Source organism: Ursus americanus, chromosome 21 (assembly GCF_024610735.1).
Source record: "Ursus americanus isolate L20-20 chromosome 21, mUrsAme1.1.p, whole genome shotgun sequence".
Taxonomy (NCBI): Eukaryota; Metazoa; Chordata; class Mammalia; order Carnivora; family Ursidae; genus Ursus; species Ursus americanus.
In genome coordinates this window covers 23,796,677-23,818,306 of record NC_142147.1, presented here as the reverse complement: position 1 = coordinate 23,818,306, position 21,630 = coordinate 23,796,677, and the positions used below count along the sequence as shown (strand labels likewise).

The 21,630-nt window shown below is 40.9% G+C and overlaps 1 protein-coding gene across 3 annotated transcripts in view; it reads right to left on the bottom strand.

Annotated features, from left to right (window-relative positions):
- The window catches only part of UTP4 (UTP4 small subunit processome component), a 31,999-nt gene that overhangs the window by 10,182 nt on the left and 187 nt on the right, over positions 1-21,630 (bottom strand). For 2 of the 3 annotated variants that reach the window (XR_015728049.1, XM_045814981.2), the window contains exons 2-10: positions 20,342-20,502; positions 17,122-17,313; positions 15,992-16,076; positions 14,233-14,322; positions 10,597-10,808; positions 4,056-4,227; positions 3,853-3,944; positions 2,529-2,625; positions 1,704-1,768 (exon numbers count right to left, since the gene is read on the bottom strand). Coding sequence is in view for 2 of the 3 variants with exons in the window: in XM_045814981.2 (XP_045670937.2) it covers positions 1,704-1,768; positions 2,529-2,625; positions 3,853-3,944; positions 4,056-4,227; positions 10,597-10,808; positions 14,233-14,322; positions 15,992-16,076; positions 17,122-17,313; positions 20,342-20,500 (1,164 nt within the window). In the remaining variant the exon portion in view is untranslated. Of the gene's footprint in view, positions 1-1,703; positions 1,769-2,528; positions 2,626-3,852; positions 3,945-4,055; positions 4,228-10,596; positions 10,809-14,232; positions 14,323-15,991; positions 16,077-17,121; positions 17,314-20,341; positions 20,503-21,418; positions 21,546-21,630 lie in introns of those variants that run through there. The other variant, XM_087870529.1, reaches the window with a different exon arrangement.

The window sequence follows — 21,630 nt, the reverse complement described above, 5'->3', positions numbered from 1 at the left end:
GTTTGTCTTGTCTATGAAACCTGCCTTAAATTTCTAAGAAGTAGTAAACAAAAAAAAAATCTGCAAAACAAAGGAAAAGTTTAACGTAACATTTATGTAATTCAAAAAACTCACAAAATATCTAAATATATGTACATATGTATGGACACACACATATTCTACCACACAGAAAAAGATTTGGAAAGAGCTACAGTAAATCAATTAACAATAATTATTCCAGGAGAACAGACCTGAATTAAAGAGGTAGTCAAGAATATAAACCCTAAATATTGTTTAAATTCTTTCCAGTAAGACTGTATTCACAAATATTTGTGTAATTAAAATAAAGACATTTAGGGGTGCCTAGGTGGCTGAGTCAGAACAGCATGTCACTCTTGACCTCGGGGTTGTGAGGTCAAGGCTCACGGTGGGTGTAGAGATTAATAAAAAAAAGTAAAAACTTAAAAATAAAAAACAGGGCGCCTGGGTGGCTCAGTTGGTTAAGTGTCTGCCTTCGGCTCAGGTCGGGCTCCCAGGGTCCTGGGATGGAGCCCCACGTCTGGCTCTCTGCTCAGCCAGGAGTCTGTTTCTCGCGCTCCCTCTGCTCCTTCCCCTGCTCATGCTCTCTCTCAAATAAATAAATAAAATCTTAAAAAAAAAAAAAGATATTTAAAAGGAAGTTACAAAGCAGTTTGCATATTATGTATTTTCATCATCGTAGAAAGAAAAGATATACACATGCACACCAGCATGGAAATTTTTTCTGGAAGGGTATACGAGAAACTATTGGCAGTGATTATCTGTGAAGAGTGGGACCGGGATTTGGGGTAAGAAGGAGGCTCCTTTTTCACTGCATGCTTTTAAACTATTTTATTTTTTTATTATTATTATTTTAAAATTATTATTATTATTATTATTTTAGAGTGCATGCAGGAGGTGGGGGGCAGGGAGGGAAGTAACAGAGAGAGAGAATCTCGAGCAGACTCTATACTCAGTGCGGAGCCTGACATGGTGCCCTCACGTGATCTCACAACCCTGACATCATGACTTGAGTCGAAAGCAATTGATTGAGCTGCCTGTACCATTTTAATTTTATAAAAATATGCAATTTATTTACATAATAATACCAAAAGAAAGAAAAACAATTTCCTATATTCACTCATCCAATAAATTCCGAATGCCTAACTTTATAATCACAGTAAACCTAGTCCTGTTGACACAGTACTTCATTTAAATCATGTAAGATTTTACAGAGTTTGGGACGCCTGCATGACTCGGTTGGTTAAGCGTCTGCCTTTGGCTCAAGTCCCACATCAGGCTCCCTGTTCAGCAGGGAGTCTGCTCACGATTCTCTCTTGCTGTCTCTCCCCTGCTCATGCTCTCTCACACACTCTCTCTCTCTCAAGTAAATAAAAACTTTTTGTTGTTTTTTTTGTTTTTTCTTTTTAAAGATTTTTATTTATTTGAGAGAGAAAGCATGAGTATGTGGCAGGGACAGAGGGAGGAAGCAGGAAGCCCGACCTGGGGCTTGATCCCAGGACCTGGAGATCATGACTCAAGCCGAACCGAAGGCAGGTGCTTTAACCAACGGAGCCACCCAGGCACGCCTCAAGTAAATAAAAAGTTTTACAAAATTTGTGATACCAACCAAGTAACCCTCAAAATTCAGAATAAGAAAAATGTTCTGGATTTCAGAGCCTGAACACACAGTTAAACTTCCTTACCTTTGTCTTGAGGTGCAGCAAATGATCTGCGTTCTTAGAAAGTGGAAGGGTATCCCCATTCTTTCCTGGAACGAGAAATTTCCCTGAGGTTTTCCTTCTCAAAGTAAGATTATTTGTACATTTTTCTTTTTACTAAAAAGAGTAGTTCCTGAGTAGAATGGAATCTCCACCCCTGGGAAATCAGAAAAATGTCTGACTTAGTAAACCCACAGTTTTCTGAGTTTGTATGAGGCAGAAAGCAGTGAGCACTTTCTTAGCTTCTATTTGGTGCCTTGGATATGGCCCATGGTATATCATCAACTCTCTGAAGCTACAACCTACAGCCAGGCATGCAGGTGGGTGCAAGTGGGGTTTGTGTGACCTCGACTTCAACTTCATCTGCTCATTTTGGAGCCTAAAGCAAAACCTCTCATCTACTATAAAACAACAGAGCCCAAACGCTTCCTGAACACATTGTATAAAAGGCCACTAGGCTGTCATCCCAGTAAAATCCATGTGACCTTCTCTTTCATGCAGGGCTATCACTACCCAACATGAAATCTTGGGTTTTCAGCAGCCTGCTCTAATCCCAGTCAAGGCAGAGCAAACTGTAATTCTACAACCCTTACCTCCACTACACCTTGCAGTGTACCTTACAGAATCATCAACTTTTAACATATGATCCAGTATCCTGCTAACGACTCTAACACTCTGAAGAACCCCTTTGCTCTGAAGACACAAGAAAAATCTACTTCCATTTTTCCACAATCAGAATTTCAACTGCAATTCTAACGTCTTGCTTCTCTCTCAGGTTTTCTTATTGGAAAAGACTTTCTCCCATTGTACCTGTTGCAACTGTAGATCCCAGTCGCCAAACTTCCAAGTGATGAGCAAACTGGAAAAGGAGGAGCTGCCTCTTTTTTGAACAGGAAATGAGACGTCGCTGTATCCAAGAATTGAAAAGTGATAAATAAGCCAAGGTATTCTATTGCCTCAGTACAATACAGTAGCAACAACCTAGCACATTTTTTACTTTCAAAATCCATGTACTTCATTAAAATTTCCTAAGTACTACCATATGCCAGCACTGTCCTAGGATCTAAGAACATAATAGTAAATAAAAACATAGCTACTGGCCTCAAGCTTGTAGTCTAAAAGGGTTGACAAAAAATTCAACAGGCAACCGCACTAGGTGTGTTAAGAATTTTAACAGGGCTAACCATAGTATGTAATGACAAAAAGTAGAAAAGATATCTAACCTAGCCTTTTGGGGGTAAAGACCGGAGCCCTGATGAGGCTCGTTAGTAAAAACTAGTCAGGCAAAAAAGGTAGGGCAGGATGTCCCAAGCAGAGTGATGGCATGTAAAATAGCTCCACGTTAATAAGAGAGCATTAGAGGGGATACAGTCTTTCCGTACACTGAACTGGGCGGGGGTAGGGATGAGGTGCGGCAAGGGTTTGACAGAAGTGAGAGAAGATGCTGAAGGACCAGGGCCAGACCAAGACAGGCTTCCTAGGCCTTGCTGAGGAATTAGGTCTTTATCCTGAAGGCAACAGGGACCACCAAAGGCTTTTAAGCATGGAGTGATGAGCAAAGTTGTTTTTTTTGAGTGGATCAATAGAGAAAAGGCTGAAATGACACAAATGTAAATAAAAGGAGATCATTTAACAAGTGAATCCAGATGAGAAAAGACACTGATTCAAACTAGGATAATGGAAGTGGAGACAAAGAGAAATGACTGGATTCACAAGACAATGAGGAGGTGGACTCAGTAAGGTTTACTGGTTGAATGGAATACAGAGGCAGGTAGCGGTGAGAAGAGTTTCTAGCTTGGGAAGATGTCCTTAAATTTACATATGAAGGAACACTGGAAGCCTGGATTTTCCTGCTCCCACCCAGAATAAAGAGTCCAGCCTTAAAAACAAATAAACTACCCATAAGCCACGACTATCTGGAAAAGGGAATGATCTTCCCAGAAAGTGAATTAGGAGTGCTACTGTAAATTTCTTGGTTCCTGTAAATGTCTTTGTGAGAGGCTTACCTCAAAAACAGAAGGAAGATCGAAGAAAGTAGGTAATGACACAAGTCCTATAGATTTGCCCAGGAAGTGTGAGCTGTACTCAGTCTTATAGGATAGAGGGACAGTAGGGGCTAAGGGGTGATACTTACATGGGGAAAAGTGATTTTTCGGAGAGCAGCATCATAATTCTTAACCTCCACCTTCTCCATGAGAGGACGAATGACTAAATGGGTGTCAGTGCCTAGCGCAGGAGGGGCGAGGGTGGGGAGAGAAGGCATCAGAATTAGAAAACGTCCCTGGACGGGGTAAAGAAGGTGGGTAAAGAAGCAGCCTAGCAGAGAGTGCAACTTACCTCCAGATATGAGTGCTGTCGGGCTGTGGGCCACGGCTCGAACGTCATGTGTATGATGCTGGAATGGCTTTGTCCGCACCCACTGCTTCTCACTGCTGTTGGAAGTCACAGAGACCAGCTGAAAATGGAATACTGTCCCCTCGGCTGTGCCCACCACGAAACTGTCTTCTTGCTGAGAAATTAAATCATTAGGGAGGTACATTTAAGCAAAACAGGGCCCAATTTGAAAAATATTCCCTGAGGTTTTCTGTCTGCACAGCTTAGGGGAAAACCTATGCCCCAAACTGAAAGGTAAGTTATGGGGTCTTTTTCAGAAGCTGACAATTCCATCAGAGGAACAGGCTCACAGGTAATAATGTGCCTCCTACTGACAAAATTAACAATATGTACCTCACACTGTTACAGTGCTTTCAAATACACAAACTAGACCCCATTAGAAAAGCAACAAAAAAGATCACCTAGCAGTAAATTTCAATTAATAAAAACATATTCTCAAAAGATCTGGAAACAGGGACTCAGATATATGAGTATACAATGTTCATAGGAGCATTATTCACAAAAGCCAAAAGATGGAAACCCAAATGTACATCAAAGATCAATGAATAACCACAACACAGTGTGTGTGTATAAAATGAAATACTATTCAGCCTTAAAAAGGGATGAAATTGTGATAATGGTATAATGTGGAGGAATTTTGAAAACATTATGTTAAGGAAAATAACCCAGACACAAAAGGACAAATGTTACATGATTCCACTTATATGGGGTACCTAGCACAGCAAATTCATAGGGACAGAGAGTAGAATAAAAGTTACAAGGGGCTGGGAGAAATAAGGTGTTATTGTTTAACCAGTAAAATTTCTGTGCAATGAGAAAGTGGATAGACGTAATGGTTGCACAACACTGTGAAAGTACTTAATGCCACTGAAATTAAAAATGGTTAAAATGCGGGGCGCCTGGGTGGCAGAGCGGTTAAGCGTCTGCCTTCGGCTCGGGGCGTGATCCCGGCGTTATGGGATTGAGCCCCCCATCAGGCTCCTCTGCTATGAGCCTGCTTCTTCCTCTCCCACTCCCCCTGCTTGTGTTCCCTCTCTCGCTGGCTATCTCTATCTCTGTCAAATAAATAAATAAATAAAATCTTTTAAAAAAAAATGGTTAAAATGCGGATGCCTGAGTGGCTCAGTCGATTAAACGTCCAACTCCTGATTCTAGATCAGGTCATGATCTCAGAGTGGTGGGATTAAGGCCTGAGAGTGCTCTATGCTCAGCTCGAAGTCAACTTCCTCTCCCTATTCTTCTGTCCCCCTCTCTCCCGCACACACACACACAACACACAGGTATGTGCATGCACACATGCTCTCCCTCTCTCAAAAATAAAATAAATAAATCTTCAAACAAACAAAAAGGTTAAAATGGCAAATTTTATGTTACGTACGTTTTACCACAATAAAACAAGTTTGTTTTTCTTTTAAAGTAAAGTCAGGGTGGCTATGTGGCTCAGTCAGTTAAGCTTCTAACTCTTGATCTCAGCTCAGGTCTTGATCTCAGGGTCAAGAGTTCAAGCCCCTCACTGGGCTCCAAAAACAAAATCAAACAAAAAACCCCCAGTAAACTACTAGGAATGTGGGAGGAAAAAATCGCACAACTGTAGTCAAAAGAATGAAGTTTAGAAAACTCTGAAATTCACTGCCTTCTTTTAAGGATGGAGACACAGTGGGCGGAGGGGGGAAGCGGCCTGGTCAGTATCACACAAAGACCCACGTTCCCTGATCCTCGGTTTAAGGCTCTCTCTTACCAGTATGTTGAGCACTGTGAACTTCTCTTAGTTTTAAAAGATCTTGGTATATCTGGGGCACCTGGGTGGCTCAGTTGGTTGAGTGTCTGACTCTCAATTTCAGCTCAGGTCATGATCTCAGGATCCTGGGATTGAGCCCCATGTTGAGCTCTGCGCTCAGGAGAGAGTCTGCTTGAGGACTCTCTCTCCCTTTTCCTTTGCCCTCCACCCTCCCCACCCTGCGCAGGCACACTCTCTCTCATGTAAATAGTCTTTTATAAACAAACAAATGGTCTTGGCGTGTCTAAAACTTTTAAAAATTCCTTTATATTCTCAAAACCGTTCTCATTTTCATTCTGGCTTTTAAAAATACATATAACTTTGAGCAGGGGGGACAAAAAAGACAGGATGGATGTTTGATAAGGTAGTAAGAAAAGCCAGGACCCTGGATCAGCAGTTAAATGATCAAACATATGAAGATTAGGTCAGGCAGTTAAGAGAAATGAGATGTCTAAACATGTATGAATATGTAACTGCCACCAAATACACAATTACTATGCTAAGAACTATAGATGAGTAATTTGCAAGGTTAAGTATCATTTGCCCTATCAGGAGAAACTGTGAATGACTTTGAAATGAGCATAAAAAGTATCCTTGTCTAGTGAGCCCTGTGACTGTCTCAGAGCTACTTTACAACTCAGTAAACTGTAGTAGAGTGATGCAAAAGAATTTCGCCTGGTGGAATGCAGCTACTAATTGCCTTATGGACGCTGAGTCTTGCAAGAATTTGTAAGCAAATTCATTTCAGAATTCCCGATGACCTTATAGAACTGTGTTTGTTAAATTGTCCTTTGAACTACTTATAATATCTTACTGGTTTCCTCATTAGTTAATGAGTTACAGAAAACCTCTGACATTTCCATTTCATGTTTGTATGAGTCATGACTTTATCTTTTTTTCCCCCCTAATCATTATTTAATAGCTCTTTATACAGGTAAAGAAACTGGAACTTCAAAAGCCTTTGCTCTGGGCACACCACACCACCTCAACCTTGTGCCCGTTCTCTCTGAGGTAACTTGCAGGCACATGATGGCGAGAAGGAAGGAAAGCCTATCTGAAAGACAGCATGTAAGGGAGCCCAGACCAGCCTCTCCCTCACCTCCTCTAAGAATACTATTTGAAAACCATTAACCCAAGGAAAAGTGGAGATATTGAGCAGCTTAGGAATTGAAAGATTGCCCCCCAGCTCCAACTAAACAGTTCATTTATGGGACGCCTGGGTGACTCAGTCAGTTACGTGTCTGCCTTCGGCTCAGGTCATGATCCCAGGGTCCTGGAATCGAGTACAGAACTGGGCTCCTTGCTCAGTGGGCAGCCTGCTTCTCCCTTTGCCTGCTGCTCCGCCTCCTTGTACTCTAGCTCTCTCTCTAGCAAATAAAGAAAATATTTAAAAACAAATAAAAAAAAATATTAACAGTTCATTTACCAAAGGGGGGGGCGTTTGCACAAAATCCTATCAACAGAGAGGGACTAAGAAGGCAACACTTACTCCAGATCATCTTTTCCTGAGGTGGAATCATGAAAGAAATGAAAAGGAAATGAAAGAAAAGGGTTCTCTTAGGGTGTAGAGGGAACAACACAAGGGGAAAGCTGACCTGGAAAGGGAGAGGGGAAAGTGTCCTAATTTAATCACAGAGTGACTGTTTCACACAGAAAAACAATCTGAAGACTGACCTCTAAATGAAAGCAAATGTTCCCTACAACTCCCTGCAGGAATCAGTACTCGCCTACTTGATAAGGGTGAAAGACATCTAAGAAGATCAAAGGACTGGGTATTTGCCACCATTCACACTTCAGTCAATGAAAATCCATTAAAAAGTATCTAAAAATAATTACGCTGTTCTGGCAAGAGAGTGTAGTGGAGAAAAGCCTTGATATTAGGATCAATTTCAAAAGAGATGTGAAAATAATGCCAATACCACACTCACTGTGCCAGTTACTACACTTAGCACTTCACACGCGCTACCCATTTAATCCTTCCCAGACTCTAGAAGTATGTATTACTAGCACCATGTTTTCACAGAAGAAACTGAGGTTTAGAAAGAAATAGCCTGTCCAAGGAAGATGAGTAGCTATTAAGTGCTACAGCTGGGATTCAAACCCAAGTCTGCCCTAGTCCAGAGTCTGTGATAAGCATTTTGAGGGCTGGAATTTGTACAATTACATTCTTTCCCTTAAAAAAACCAACCAACCAAACAAAAAAACCACACAGTTCCCTGACTCTCAGGCACACATTTGCCCACATTTAAACATTTCTGAAATCAGGTTATCTTATAGCTGTCAACCTGCATGTGTGTGACATCTTCAGGTAAGGAGCAAACATCAAAATCTGGGGGGGGGGGGCTGACTGGCTCAGTCGGCAGAGCACGCAACGCTTGATCTCAGGGTCATGAGTTCAAGCCCCACACTGGGTGTGGAGCCTACTTAAAAACACCAAACAACAACAACAAATTCAAAACAAATAAACACAACTTGCAGAACAGTTGTCAAAAGCTGGGAAGAAAATCTTGGGACTATAGTGGAGCATCATGGATGGCTGGGAGGGATGACCAAGTTAAAAAGTGAATTAGAGTCCATCTGTGCATGTGAAAAAGTTTTAGGAATACCTTACCTTATTTCGCTTATACTTTCCTTGTTATAAATGCACAAGTGATATAACAAAAATGTAGGCTTAAGTCTCAAGGACCTCTTCAATAGGTAAAATATAAATACCACGCTTAAAAATAAAACTATAGAGGGGCCTGAGTGGCTCAGTCGGTTAAGCATCTGCCTTTGGCTCATGTCATGGTCTCAGGGTCCTGGGATCGAGCCCCATGTTGGGTTCCCAGCTCTGCGAGGAGTCTGCTTCTCCCTCTTCCTCTGCTCGTGCTCTCTCTCTCTCAAATAAATAAATCTTTTTTTTTTTTAGAAGATTTTATTTATTTTTCAGAGAGACAGCACAAAGAGGGGGAGCAGCAGGGAGAGGGAGAAGCAGGCTCCCCACTGAGCAGGGAGCATGATGCAGGGCTCAATCCCAGGACCCTTGGATCATGACCTGAGCCGAAGGCAGATGCTTAACCAACTGAGCCACTCAGGCATCCCACTAAATAAAATCTTTTAAAGAATAAAATAAAAAAACATGATGTCAGTTTGTATATAAGATATAACTTTTACACGAAAAAAAAAGCACTCTCATAGTTTAATAGGCAGGTTTTCTTCTTTCCCATGATAACAAAATTATGGCATGTCTTGCAATCATTTGTATCTAAGATTCAATACAATACAGTAATTATAGGCACATGGTAGAAAAATGATCAGACAGTATAAAATAGCATACAGTACAAACTAAGCCTTCCTCCTGCCTGCCACAACTTTCCTCTCTAAAAATTACCATTAGCGTTTTTAATCTTCTCAAATATTGTAAATATATAAATTAGCAACACTATATATACAGCAACACTATATATACAGAGACTATTAAACATGTAAGTATCTGATACAAAATCTGCCTCTCCTTTTCTTTTCTTTTTTTTAAGATTTTATTTATTTATTTGACAGAGAGAGAGAGAGAGAGAGAACAAGCAGGGAAGTGGCAGGCAGAGGGAGGAGAAGCAGGCTCCCTGCCGCTCGAGCAGGGAGCCCAATACAGCCCTCAATCCCAGGACCCTAAGATCATGACCTGAGAGAAGGCAGATGCTTAACCAACTGAGCCACTCAGGCACTCCTGCCTCTCCTTTTCAAAACTCTATTTTAAAAGGAAAATTTCTTGGGGTGCCCAGGTGGCTAAGTTGGTTAAGCGTCTAACCGGCTCAGGTCATGACCTTGGGGTCCTGGAATTGGCCCTGCCTGGGGGCCCCGCACTCAGTGGGGAGTCTGCTTCTTCTCCTCTCTCTCCCTCTGCCCCTCCCCGCCTCAGGCTCTCTCCCTCTCAAATAAATAAATAACATCTTAAAAAAAAAAAAAAAAAAAGGAAAATTTCTCCTACTCATTTCAATGTGGTCTTCATTATAGTTAATGTGACATCTAAATGTTTCACAGAACTTTAATACCCATCAAATTGTTCTCACGGAAAACCTGTTAAGTGGGACAGAAACAACTTACAGGCAAGAAAAACAAGCATGAGTGATCTCTACACTAGATACTACGTGTCCACACTTAAGATAGCAAACAAGTCTCAAACTAAAAGACAAAGAATAAAGGATCTAGTCAGCGATCTCAAAGTCACTTTCCACGCCACAATGCTAAAATACCCAAAGGTTTCTAATTAAGAATTCATGTTACCAAAAGGGAAGAGGCACACTTGTTCAACACAAGTCTGCTAAAGTCGCATTTAAATAGGAGAAATTTAATTTTTTCAAAATTACTATAAAATTATTTCCTAATTTCCCAAGACAGGAAGCAAGAGAAGAGTTACAACGAGAAAAATAGCCCTTCTCAAGATTCTACTAGGGTACTTGTGGCCTATCTAAATCAGACTGGATTAACCGGGGGTGGGGAGTGTCTGAAGAAAACTTCTCTGCTAACTAATATTCTAAATATTCTCTAACTAGTTGTTAGGAGAATAAGAGTGTTCAAAGAAATTATGTGGGTTTCAGATACATTCTCCTAAACTCATCTTCCTCCATAAAATTTTGAGGATTAGGGAACACTGTGCCACATCACTGACATGGCCTTCTCTACTCATCCCCCAGGTTGTACAGAACTGCTCAAAACAGGGACCATACTCACATCAGATACCGCAATGGACTGCACATCAGCATTTGCAATGAGATGGTTCTTCACAAGTGTCCCAGTAGCTGAGTCCCAGAACTGCACCTTCCCAGCAGAGTCCACACTTATGACAGTGCCGTCAGACAAGAAGGCCACACCCCATATGATACACTTCCGCTTAGACACACCCATATACTGCCTATCCACCAGCATCTTATGAACAGCACTCCCTGAAAAATAAGAAAAGCCCAAATTTGAATGGTATTTAACTTCTTTTGTCTTCAAACCCGCCTGTGGTAGGCATCTGTTAAGTTAGCTGCCTGAGCACAGACCACAAACAGCCAGTAAATAGTAGTTATGGTGAACTCAGTCTCACAACACAAAAATGGTTACCTAAAGACTGTGGGGGAGAAGGGGGAAGGGTGGTTGGAGACAGAAATTTTGGAGGGGAGGGGAGGAGGTGAAACTGAAAGGAGACATTTGAGACTTCACTTAAAACTACCTAATAGCAACACGTGTTACACTTGGCTCTTCTCTAAAACCCCACAGGAAAGGGAGAGAAGACAACAGTTGACAAAATGTTGGGAATGAAAAAGGAAACATGGAGTAGTAACTGACATAGCAGAGCCCTGAAACTAAGTCCCAAGTCAACAGTGGGGAAAACCAAGAAGCCACTTGATTTATACCATGAAATCCTCAGAAGACTCAGGAACTGTGGTGACCCCAAAAACTCTGGAAAAAGAAGTGAAAGTGGAACTAAAAGGAGAAATCGGTTGAAAATATGTTTAAGAAACTTACAGATCCTTCAGATAACTATCCCCTAACTAAAAAGCCAGGCAACTCCCAAACTTCACCCCAAACAAGAATAGAGACCCATTTTCTGAAGAGAGAGGTCAGGCACAAGTGACAATGGGATTACTATATGGAAAATAGATAAGGTGAAAATTTATTAACTGAAAGTTGAGGACACCAGCTTTCTTCTCAGAATACTGATGACCAGGCTTATCATCAACAGGCAGGAGAATAAAACACATTTCTGGGAAATATGACCAGCATAAGAAAAAAGATCTAAAAAGCCAATGTCTTTGGAGATTCCCCGAACTGAGACTCCAGCCAGATCATTCTTCAGTGAAGCCCATGAGCAAAAAGCTCTACTCGTGTGGTAAGGAAAGTAATCACGAGACATGTGAGCAAAGCCTGAATATGAAAGGCAGAGGCCAGAGAGACTACCAGAAAAAAATAAATACCAGGAAGAAAACAGAGCCAGAGTAAAAAATACCTGACAAATATTATCCTTAATAACCTTAGAAAGAGAAGTCCATATATAATGAAACAAAAAAACGCTACAAAAAGGAATACTCAGGAAACAAGAAAGAACTTTGGAAATGGCAGAAATGAAAAATTCAGTAACAGAATTTACAGATAAAGACAAGGGGTGCCTAGCAGGCTCAGTTGATGGAGCATGTGACTCTTAATCTCGGGGGTTTTGAGTTGAAGCCCCACTGGGTGTCACCAATTGCTTAAAAATAAAATCTAGGGGCACCTGAGTGGCTCAGCCGCTTAAGCGGCTGCCTTCAGCTCAGGTCATGATCCCAGGGTCCTGGGATGGAGCCCTACATCAGGCTCCCTGCTCAGCGGGGAGCCTGCTTCTCCCTCTCCCTCTCCCTCTGCTGCTCCTTTTGCTTGTGCTCTCCTGTTCATGCTCTCTCACTCATGCCCTCTCAAATAAATAAATAAAATCTTTAAAAGTAGTAATAATAAAATAAAATCTAAATAAATAAGAAAATAAAAGAAAGATAAATTCCCAGGAAGCAGAATAAAAAGTCAAAGATATGAAAAATAAGAAGGGGGAAAAAGATAAGGATATTAGAAGAGCCAATATCCAAATAGTAAAATCTCAGAAAGAAAATGAAGAGAAACTCCTTTACCAAATAACTTAAGAATTTTCTCCAGAGCTGAGGGGCACCTCAGTGGTGCGGTCAGTTAAGCATCTGACTCTTGGCTTCGGCTCGGGTCCTAGGATTGAGCCCTGTATCAAGTTCTGTACTCAAGGCGGAGTCGACTTGGGACCCTCTCTTCCTCTCCCTCTGCCCCTCTCCACTGCCCTCGCTCTCTAAAAAAATAAATAAATCTCTTAAAAAAACGGGGAGGGGGTGGCTCCCCTGGGTGGCTCATTTGGTCAAGTGTCTGCCTTTGGCTCAGGTCATGATTCCAAGGTCCTGGGAATGAGGCCTGTGTCAGCTCCATGCTCAGTGGGGAGGCTGCTTCTCCCTCTCCCTCTGCCTGCTGCTCCCCCTGCTTGTGCTCTCTGTCAAATAAATAAATAAAATCTTAAAAAAAAGAAGAAAAAAAAATTTCCCCCAGAACTGAAAACTGGGCTTTTGATTAGATTATCTACCAAGTGTCTAATACGACTGATGTTAATAGATCCACACATCAAGAAACCTAATTATTACATTTCAGAACAGTAAGGATAGGATCCTAAAAACTCCTTGGAAAAACAAAAAACCTATACAAAAGATCTTCTCCCAGAATGGCATCAGAGTCTATAATAATACTGAAGGCTTAAGACAATGGAGCCATGACTTCAAAATTCTAAGGAAAAATAATTTCTGACTTAGAATTCTCATGAACGCCTTCTCATGATCCATCAAACAAAGGAATAAACCAGGAAAGTGATTGGAAACAGGGGATTCTACCTGAGAGAGAAGCAAAGGAGATCCATGGAATGACTGAGAAATCAGGGTTCAAGACCTACAGAGGTACCGCAGGCCCAGAACTAGACTGGAGGTCAGAAGGCTCTGGGGAGAGAATCATTCAAGAAGATAAAAGTGGTAGAAAGAAAACCAGATATATCTGAACCTAACTTATACAACTGCAAGAATTTGAGGATGAATCAGTGACCACTAATATATACACACATATGTGTGTGTATGCATGTATGTATGTATATACGATTAATTGTGGAGATAAACATCAAAGAAATTAGCTAAGAGTTACAGATGGTTGCCTTTGAGGAGTGAGAGAAGGGATACAGGGGGACTCCGGCTTCTAAAAAGCCTCAAGGAGTTCTTTGACTATGCACATATAACAGATAACAATAAAAAATTTGCTTAAGCATGGAGGAAAAAGAAAATGAGACAAACCCGACCAGTTTTACTTCCCATCTTAGATGGGCATAGAGATGGGCCCACCTAACAAGTTGAACTCTGTCTTATCACTGAAGGATTCCATAAGCCAATTCTGCAGGCCAGGAACAGAGAAAGTATATGGTTCCCTACCTTTCTGATCTCATGTCTCACCAATTATGCTACCAAGATCTTATGTTCCTCAAAGAGAGACACCTACTTTTACCAAGATCTAGTATATATAAATAGGTATTCTAATTATTCATTTATAGTAAATGTCATATTGCTCAAAGATAAATACTTATTAGATAAAACATACGTATCTCATCGAATTACTAGGATTCCCCCAAAAGCAGCAGCAGCAATCCAAGAAAGGAGTGAAATTCATGGCTAACATCTCAGAAGGTTAATGAGAGATTAGGCCCTGAAGGTCACTGAAAGCATAAAGGCTCAAGCTTTTGGAAACCACCAATGTGAATCTGACAAACAAGACCCACAGCCCAAATGAACTTAGAAAAACAGTCACCTGATTTGACATCAAACACACTAATGTAGTCTATGGAGCCAGCTGCAACGTGGGTACCAGAGGGATGCCAGCTGAGACTCAGGATGCGACCTTGCGAGTTGTACAACAAAAAAGAAAGGAACATACACATAAATATACAGTAAGAGGAAACTGAGTTCTCCTTTGACAATTACCTACAGGGCTAGTGTTCTATAATCTTCGCTCTCATCTACTGCACTCTGGTGAAGAACTGTTTTATCACACATGAGGAACTCTACCCTGGCATCCATAATGAAGTATTTAATATTACTTTAATAATGTAGAACTGGTCGATAGGAGTGTAAAGAAACACAACTTCTTGTGGGTGATCTATTAGTAACCTAACAAAATTTAAATGTGCATATTTGGCTCAGCAATTAAACTGGGAATTAATCAAGGAGAAATATTTGCAGGAGTGTTCAAAAATATGTATACTGGAATATGCATTGCTGCCCTGATTATATTAGTAAAAAAAAAATTCATATCATCAATAGGACTTTGGTTAAAATAAATTATGGAACACCATAAACTGGAATGCCATGCAGACTGGCATGATTGACATGGAAGGATATCTGTGATATACCAAGTGAAAAAACAAGCATTCCGGTGTATTTGTTTTTATGAATATACAAAAATGCCTAGAAGATTACTTCCAAAATGTTGCTTACGGAGAAAAGATACTTATTTTCTCTTTCACACTTGGTTAGACACACAAATTTTGAAAAAGCATCATATCATCTTTGTAATTAAAAAAGAACACCCAAGGGGCACCTGGGTGGCTCAGCTGGTTGAGTGTCAGACTCTTGATTTTTGGCTCAGGTCATGATCTCAGGGTCATGAAATCAAGCCCTGTGTGAGGCTCCATGATCAGCAAGGAATCTGCTTGAGTTCTCTCTCTCCCCTTCCCTCTGCCCCTCCCTCTGTTTGTGAGCTCTAATAAATAAATTAAAAAAAAAAAAAAAGGAACACCCAAGCCTGGCTGGCTCAGTTGGTGGAGCATGCAATTCCTGATCTCAGGGTTGTAAGTTTGAGCCCCGTGATAGATGTGGAGATCACTTAAAAATAAAATCCAAATAAATAAATAAATAAACAAAAGGAATCTGACTAGCAGATAATAAATATTACTAATGGACACAGAATACAAGGGACAGGTACTATTTTCTAAAAGGGTCAGCAAGTTATAGCCCAAAGGACAAATCAGGCCCACCGTTTTCATAAATAAAGTTTTACCAAAGCAGAGTCATACCCATTGTTTAAGTATTATCTATGGCTACTGTTATGTGACAAGAGAGTTGACAGAGTGTATGGTCTGCAAAACCTAAAATATTTACTACCTTTACAGAAAAAGTTTGCCAACCCCTGCTACAGAAGTGAATGTCAACTGGTCCAGGTGGAACGTGGGCAACTGTTTAAAAATTCTAGTTTTAACACTTTATGCACAACGTTAAACCTTCAAAAAGAAAATAAGTGAGAACTAACAAAGTGACTTACACAGAAACACTAGCTTTCCTATTTTGGATTTCTAGTTTTCTATAATACTAAAGTAGGCAACCACAACTATGCTACAGGATAAAGAAAGTCTGAGTGAGGGATGGCTTCGGGCACATACCCTATACTCAGATAAAGTCAGCATGTAGATAAAACATTATTTGGACACATGGGAAAACAGCCTACCCCAGTGGCACAGAAACATTAACTTCTTGTTAAGGTTACTCACGGTCCCACCAAAAATGACCCTTACTTTTCTGCCGATCAAAATTTCTTTCAAACTGGATTTTTTCTGGGGTGATTTGAAATAGCTTCACAGATCCGTCTTCACAGCCAACCTATTAGAGAAAGAGAAATAAAACATGGAGAGGACAAGCATTTTGTATAACTAAATATATGTTTTTACAAATATAAACATGTCTTCCCTAAAGCTGTCATTTGCTGTGAAAGAGAAAAATACTATGTGAGAGAAGAAAAAACTTACTGGTACCAAGAAACTGACAGTGTATTCTTGGCAGCCTTCATGTCCTAGCTAGAAAACAGGCTAATAAGTGGCCCAATTTCTGTATAGGACATGGAACAGAAGTAGGACTTCACGGCCCATATCTTCTAGAGACCCATGGCCTACATAAAATACCCATTAACTATACAACCATGTCAAGATGTTGTAAAAATTAGTGCCAATCAAACAAGAATCATAGACTTATCCCCGAAAATGAAATATCTGGAAGCCCAAGTTTTAATGATAACAGTGTGTGTGTGGGGGGGGTATCTTCTCAGTCTGCACTCAAACAATTTTTGAGAAACACTGTGGTAAAACACAGTTCCATAAGTTAACTTGTGGAAGTACCTCCCAGGACTTTTAACAGATGTTAGTATGTTGTGAATCTATGGAAGGATTTCATGTTAACATGCCATATTCTGAAATGATATTTACCATAAAATATAAATCACAAAACAAAAAATAGCCTCCACATCTCCCAATTCCAAAGTACAGTTTAAAAAATGCTGAACCAAACTAAGCCCCTCACTTCATAAATGAATAAATGAGGTCCAAAGGAGCAGCAGAAAGGATTCACAAGGACAAGTGATTTTTAATCCCCAATATCACCTCCAATCTTTTACTGGGGTTGCTGGAATCTACCTCAGATTGGAGTTACTACACGTCATAATTTAACTTTACCCTCCTGTGAACATAGGAAGAAACTTTAAGTGAGCACAAGAGAAATCTTGCTTTAAATTACTAACAGTTGGGCCGTCTGGCTGGCTCAGTTGGTAGAGCGTGCGACTCTTGATCTCAGGGATGTGACTTCGAGCCCTAGGTTGGGTACAAGAGATTACTTAAAAATAAAATCTTTAAATTACCAATACTTGCTTACTGACCAAAAGCTGAGAACCATGGGGACTGACAGCCATACTCCAAATGGGTCCTCCAAAGGCATCCACAGCATACTTGATGTTTAATGCCTGTAAATCATACTCAATAATTTCTCCATTGAGTCCAGCACTAAAGAGTCGCTGTCCTTTAGCCCAACACAGAGCTTCTGTAGCCCGAGACTCATGACCTGGAAAAAACTACAGAAACACCATAACTTGTCAACCCACCATGAATTAATCAGCTAGCAGCACCGAGTAGTCACAGGCAACATGGTAAAAATTAAAACACTTACCTAGAAAAAACTAGTATGGGGTTTTGTTTTTTCAGAAGATCATGTTTATTAAGATTTTCATTTTTTAGATCCAAATTTTAGTTACCTATACAGTTGGTTTTGTTTTTCTTTGTAGGACTTGTTTTGCAAAACCTTTTCAGTAGAATAAAGTTTGTATACAACTGTATCTGACATATCCAATTAAAAAAAAATGTAACTATCTTGGTTGGGTGATGATGGTTTCAAAGGTTTACGTAGGTCAAAGTTTCAATGTATAGACTTTATTTTTATTTATTTATTTTTTTTTTAAAGATTTTATTTATTTATTTGACAGAGAGAGACAGGCAGTGAGAGAGGGAACACAAGCCAGGGGAGTGGGAGAGGAAGAAGCGGCTCCTAGCGGAGGAGCCTGATGTGGGGCTTGATCCCAGAACGCCGGGATCACACCCTGAGCTGAAGACAGATGCTTAATGACTGCGCCACCCAGGCGCCCCTAGACTTTATTTTTTTTAAGATTTTATTTATTTGAGAGATAGAGAGGGAGAGAGAGCACAAGCCGGGGGAGGAGGAGAGGGAGAGGGAGAAGCAGACTTCCCACTGAGCAGGGAGCCCAATGCAGGGCTCGATCTTGGGATTCCGGGATCATGACCTCAGCCAAGACAGATGCTTAACCAACTGAGCCACCCAGGCACCCCATGTATATACTTTAAATACATGCTATTTATAGTATCAATTTTACCATTAAAATAAAAATAAATAAATAAATGGGGGCGCCTGGCTGGCTCAGTCAGAAGAGCATGCGACTCTTGATCTCAGGGTCATGAGTTTGAGCCCCACATTGGGTGGGTGTAGAGGATACTAAATTTAAAAAAAAAAAGGGATCAACTTTTAAAATAAATAAAAAATTTAAAAACAATAACATAAACAATGTAGCTCAATCCAGTGAGATTTCTAAGTGCTTTCTTAACACTTAAAAAAATTTTCATACATATCAAGGCATTTTATTTTTACATCTGCTCCGCATGAAAGGGACTGAGTAAGTATAATTTTTCCTCTCTTAACTTGAAATGACACAAGTACTTGTAGGTTAAGCAGCTTCCCCAAAGTGCCAAAGTTAAGCGTGAAGAGTACATTTTAATTTTTGGAACACCTGGGTGGTTCAGTTGGTTAAGTGTCTGCCTTCAGCTTCGGTCATGATACCAGGGTTCTGGGATTGAGCCCCGCATTGCGTCGGGCTCCCTGGTTGGTAGGGAGTCTGCTTCTCCTGCTCCCTCTGCTAGTCCCCCCGCTTGTGCGCGCACGTACGCTCTCTCTCTCTCTAATACAAATTTTTTTTTTTAAAGAACATTTTAATTCTTATTCCTGGTCCATACTCTTATCACTCTAACAGATACAAATTTTTTTGCTCTGAGAATGATTAACAATAGTAGGGAAAGGACTATGGAGAAAGCAAAAGACTAGACTGAATTAATTACAGTTGAAAAAAGGAGAGATGAGAGAAAAAAGTAAGAAATACTCAGTAAGGAATGGTAGAAATACTCATTAAACAAATATTAACTCACAACTGGCTCTGTACTAGGCACTTGCTAAATGCTGGGAATACGGTTATCAATATCAGTGACATGGTCCCTTCATAATATTTGAAGTTCAGTGGGGAAGAAAAACATTAAACAAATATACAAACTATTATATAATTTTAATTATCATAAATGACAAGAAATACCACAGAGTACAACAAACCTGTACCATAGCACGTTTTTCATAGTATAGAACATGACCCATTGGTGGTAAAGACCAATTTTTTAACTCTTTTGATCTTCAGGGGTCAAATCAGTAAGCCATCCCTTTCCAGGACTCCTAAGCCCACACCATCAGAGTAAGCCAACTCTCCACTAAGATTCTATGTCTGTGCTTAGCTTTATCATAAAATTTACCTACTGGCTGGAAACTGTATAGTCATATTTTCCCCACTGGACATTGAGCTCCTTCAAGGGCCTCTGACTCTTGTCATAATGCCTAATACTTGCTACTCACTCATTTAGAAACAATTGCAGGGTGCCTAAATTCCAAGTACTAGGTTGCTGGGTACTGAATTCATTCATTTATCCATCTATCCATTCACAGGCATCCATTCAGTGCCTAGGATGCATAACACAATAAATGTGAAATGCATTATTTTGTTGCACCTGAAATCAGTAATCAGTGCCTTTGAAAAATATGCTGCTGTAACAGCCCTCTGCATACACCCAAATGGTATTTTCCTCTTTTACTCCCAAATGTAGGCATTTAAGTATACATTCTCTCGGACAGATGAACTTAGAAATCCATCTTCCTACCATCATATCATGGCACCAGAAAGTTTGATACTAAGATGTCTCATTGTTTTTTCTGAATTGACAATGAAATGGGTACTGACAACCCCAGCAGGAAATGCCTGCCACCTTACCAAAGTTGCAGTGGTGCAGAAACTGATATAAAGCAATAGTCTTGACAGCTTCCCTTTTTGTTGTGCCCAAAAGAACCAGCAAACCCCAGTTTCCAAATGACAGGGAGCCACCACAACTCCCAGATAGTATCTTTCTGACATTACACAGATCAAAACTGTGAGCTCAGGGGTGCCTGGGTGGCACAGCGGTTAGGCGTCTGCCTTTGGCTCAGGGCGTGATCCCGGCTATGAGCCTGCTTCTTCCTCTCCCGCTCCCCCTGCTTGTGTTCCCTCTCTCGCTGGCTGTCTCTATCTCTGTCAAATAAATAAATAAAATCTTTAAAAAAAACAAAACAAAACTGTGAGCTCAGACAAGAGACTGCATATTTACTACACAAGTTACATAGTTCTAAATGACTCCAGAGTCACTTTCTTTTGATCTCTTTGAATACAGAAGACATACAAGATGTAGAATTGAACTTAAGAAAATTAACTCAGCAACACCGAATCAGGCTTCCAAATGACTTACTTTCTCCTGAAAGTAGTTTGCTGACAAGTTATAAATTTCCACAGTGCCATCTGTTCGAGAAACAGCCAATCTGTTTGACTGGTTATTGTAAGCCACGCAGCGGATCCCTGATGGAACATAATTAAAGAAGCGTACTCGATGGACCTTAAATTCACCCATTCCTGAAGGGGGGAAAAAGAGTTATTATTGTTAAATGTTAACAGCAGTATGTCACATATATTGTTTCTTATTATTGTTAATAGCAGCATGTCACATATATTATTTCTTACTATCACTGTCCTGGATGGAAGAGTCCAACTGTATCTCACTGAGGTTCACTTCTAAATATCTAACCAATGATGCTTTCACACCCCAGGCAAGAATCTATGAAACCATCTCCAGAAGCACAGGATGCTTCAGCTAAAAACGAAAAGATCAACATATAGAGCATACCCCAGACTCCCAACAATCCTGCCAATTACCCGGAAGAAAGTACTCTTTGAAAGACGGTAACATGAGACTGAACGTGACCTTGTTCTCTAATTGGGAGTGTGCACCTAAAGGAAGGGAGGCACATGGTGCTGACCAGTTGTATTCGAGGCAGAAACTAAGGTACTCCTTTCTATTTTGTGTATGAGGTTTCTTGGGGGGGGGGGTGAAGAAGAGAGTAAACACCACTAACACTGTCAAGAAGAAATACAGCCTAAAACAGTCTTTCAAAGTCGGATCCGCAGAACTCCTGCATCAAAATCATCTGCAAAAATAGTTTTTAAAAACGCAGGATTCTGGGTTCTACTCCACAGCTTCAGTGGAGAATTCCAATCTCTCGGATGGGGGGAGAATTGGAGTGGGGGGGGGAAGACTAGGAATCTGCATTTTAGCGAACACGTCTCCCTAACTTTATAGCACGCTAAATTTCCAAATTACAGACTCAAGCTAAGGTAGTGCAGTGAGGCTGATGGGGCAGGCAGAACCAAGAGCTCCTCAAGGGAAGGAAGCCACGGGACTTAATCCGGCATCTGTCAACTATCCCCTCCCCACCGCCGCAAACATACACACTCGGAGAAGACAGGGACCGATTCTGGCTTGCCCCCTCACCCGTCTTCCTTCAAGGCTAGGAACCCGCGGGCAGGTCAGGCGCGTTCGGCCCGGCCCGGCCCGGCTAAGAGGGCGTCTGAAGCGCGCGCTAGAACTCCGCCGCCCCTTCCCTCTCAGGGAATCTACGGAGTAGCCCCCACCAGGCCTCGGCACATGGGGAACGGCGAGCTCCACCGGCGTCGGCCTAGGGCAGGCCGCACCCCCTCAGATTT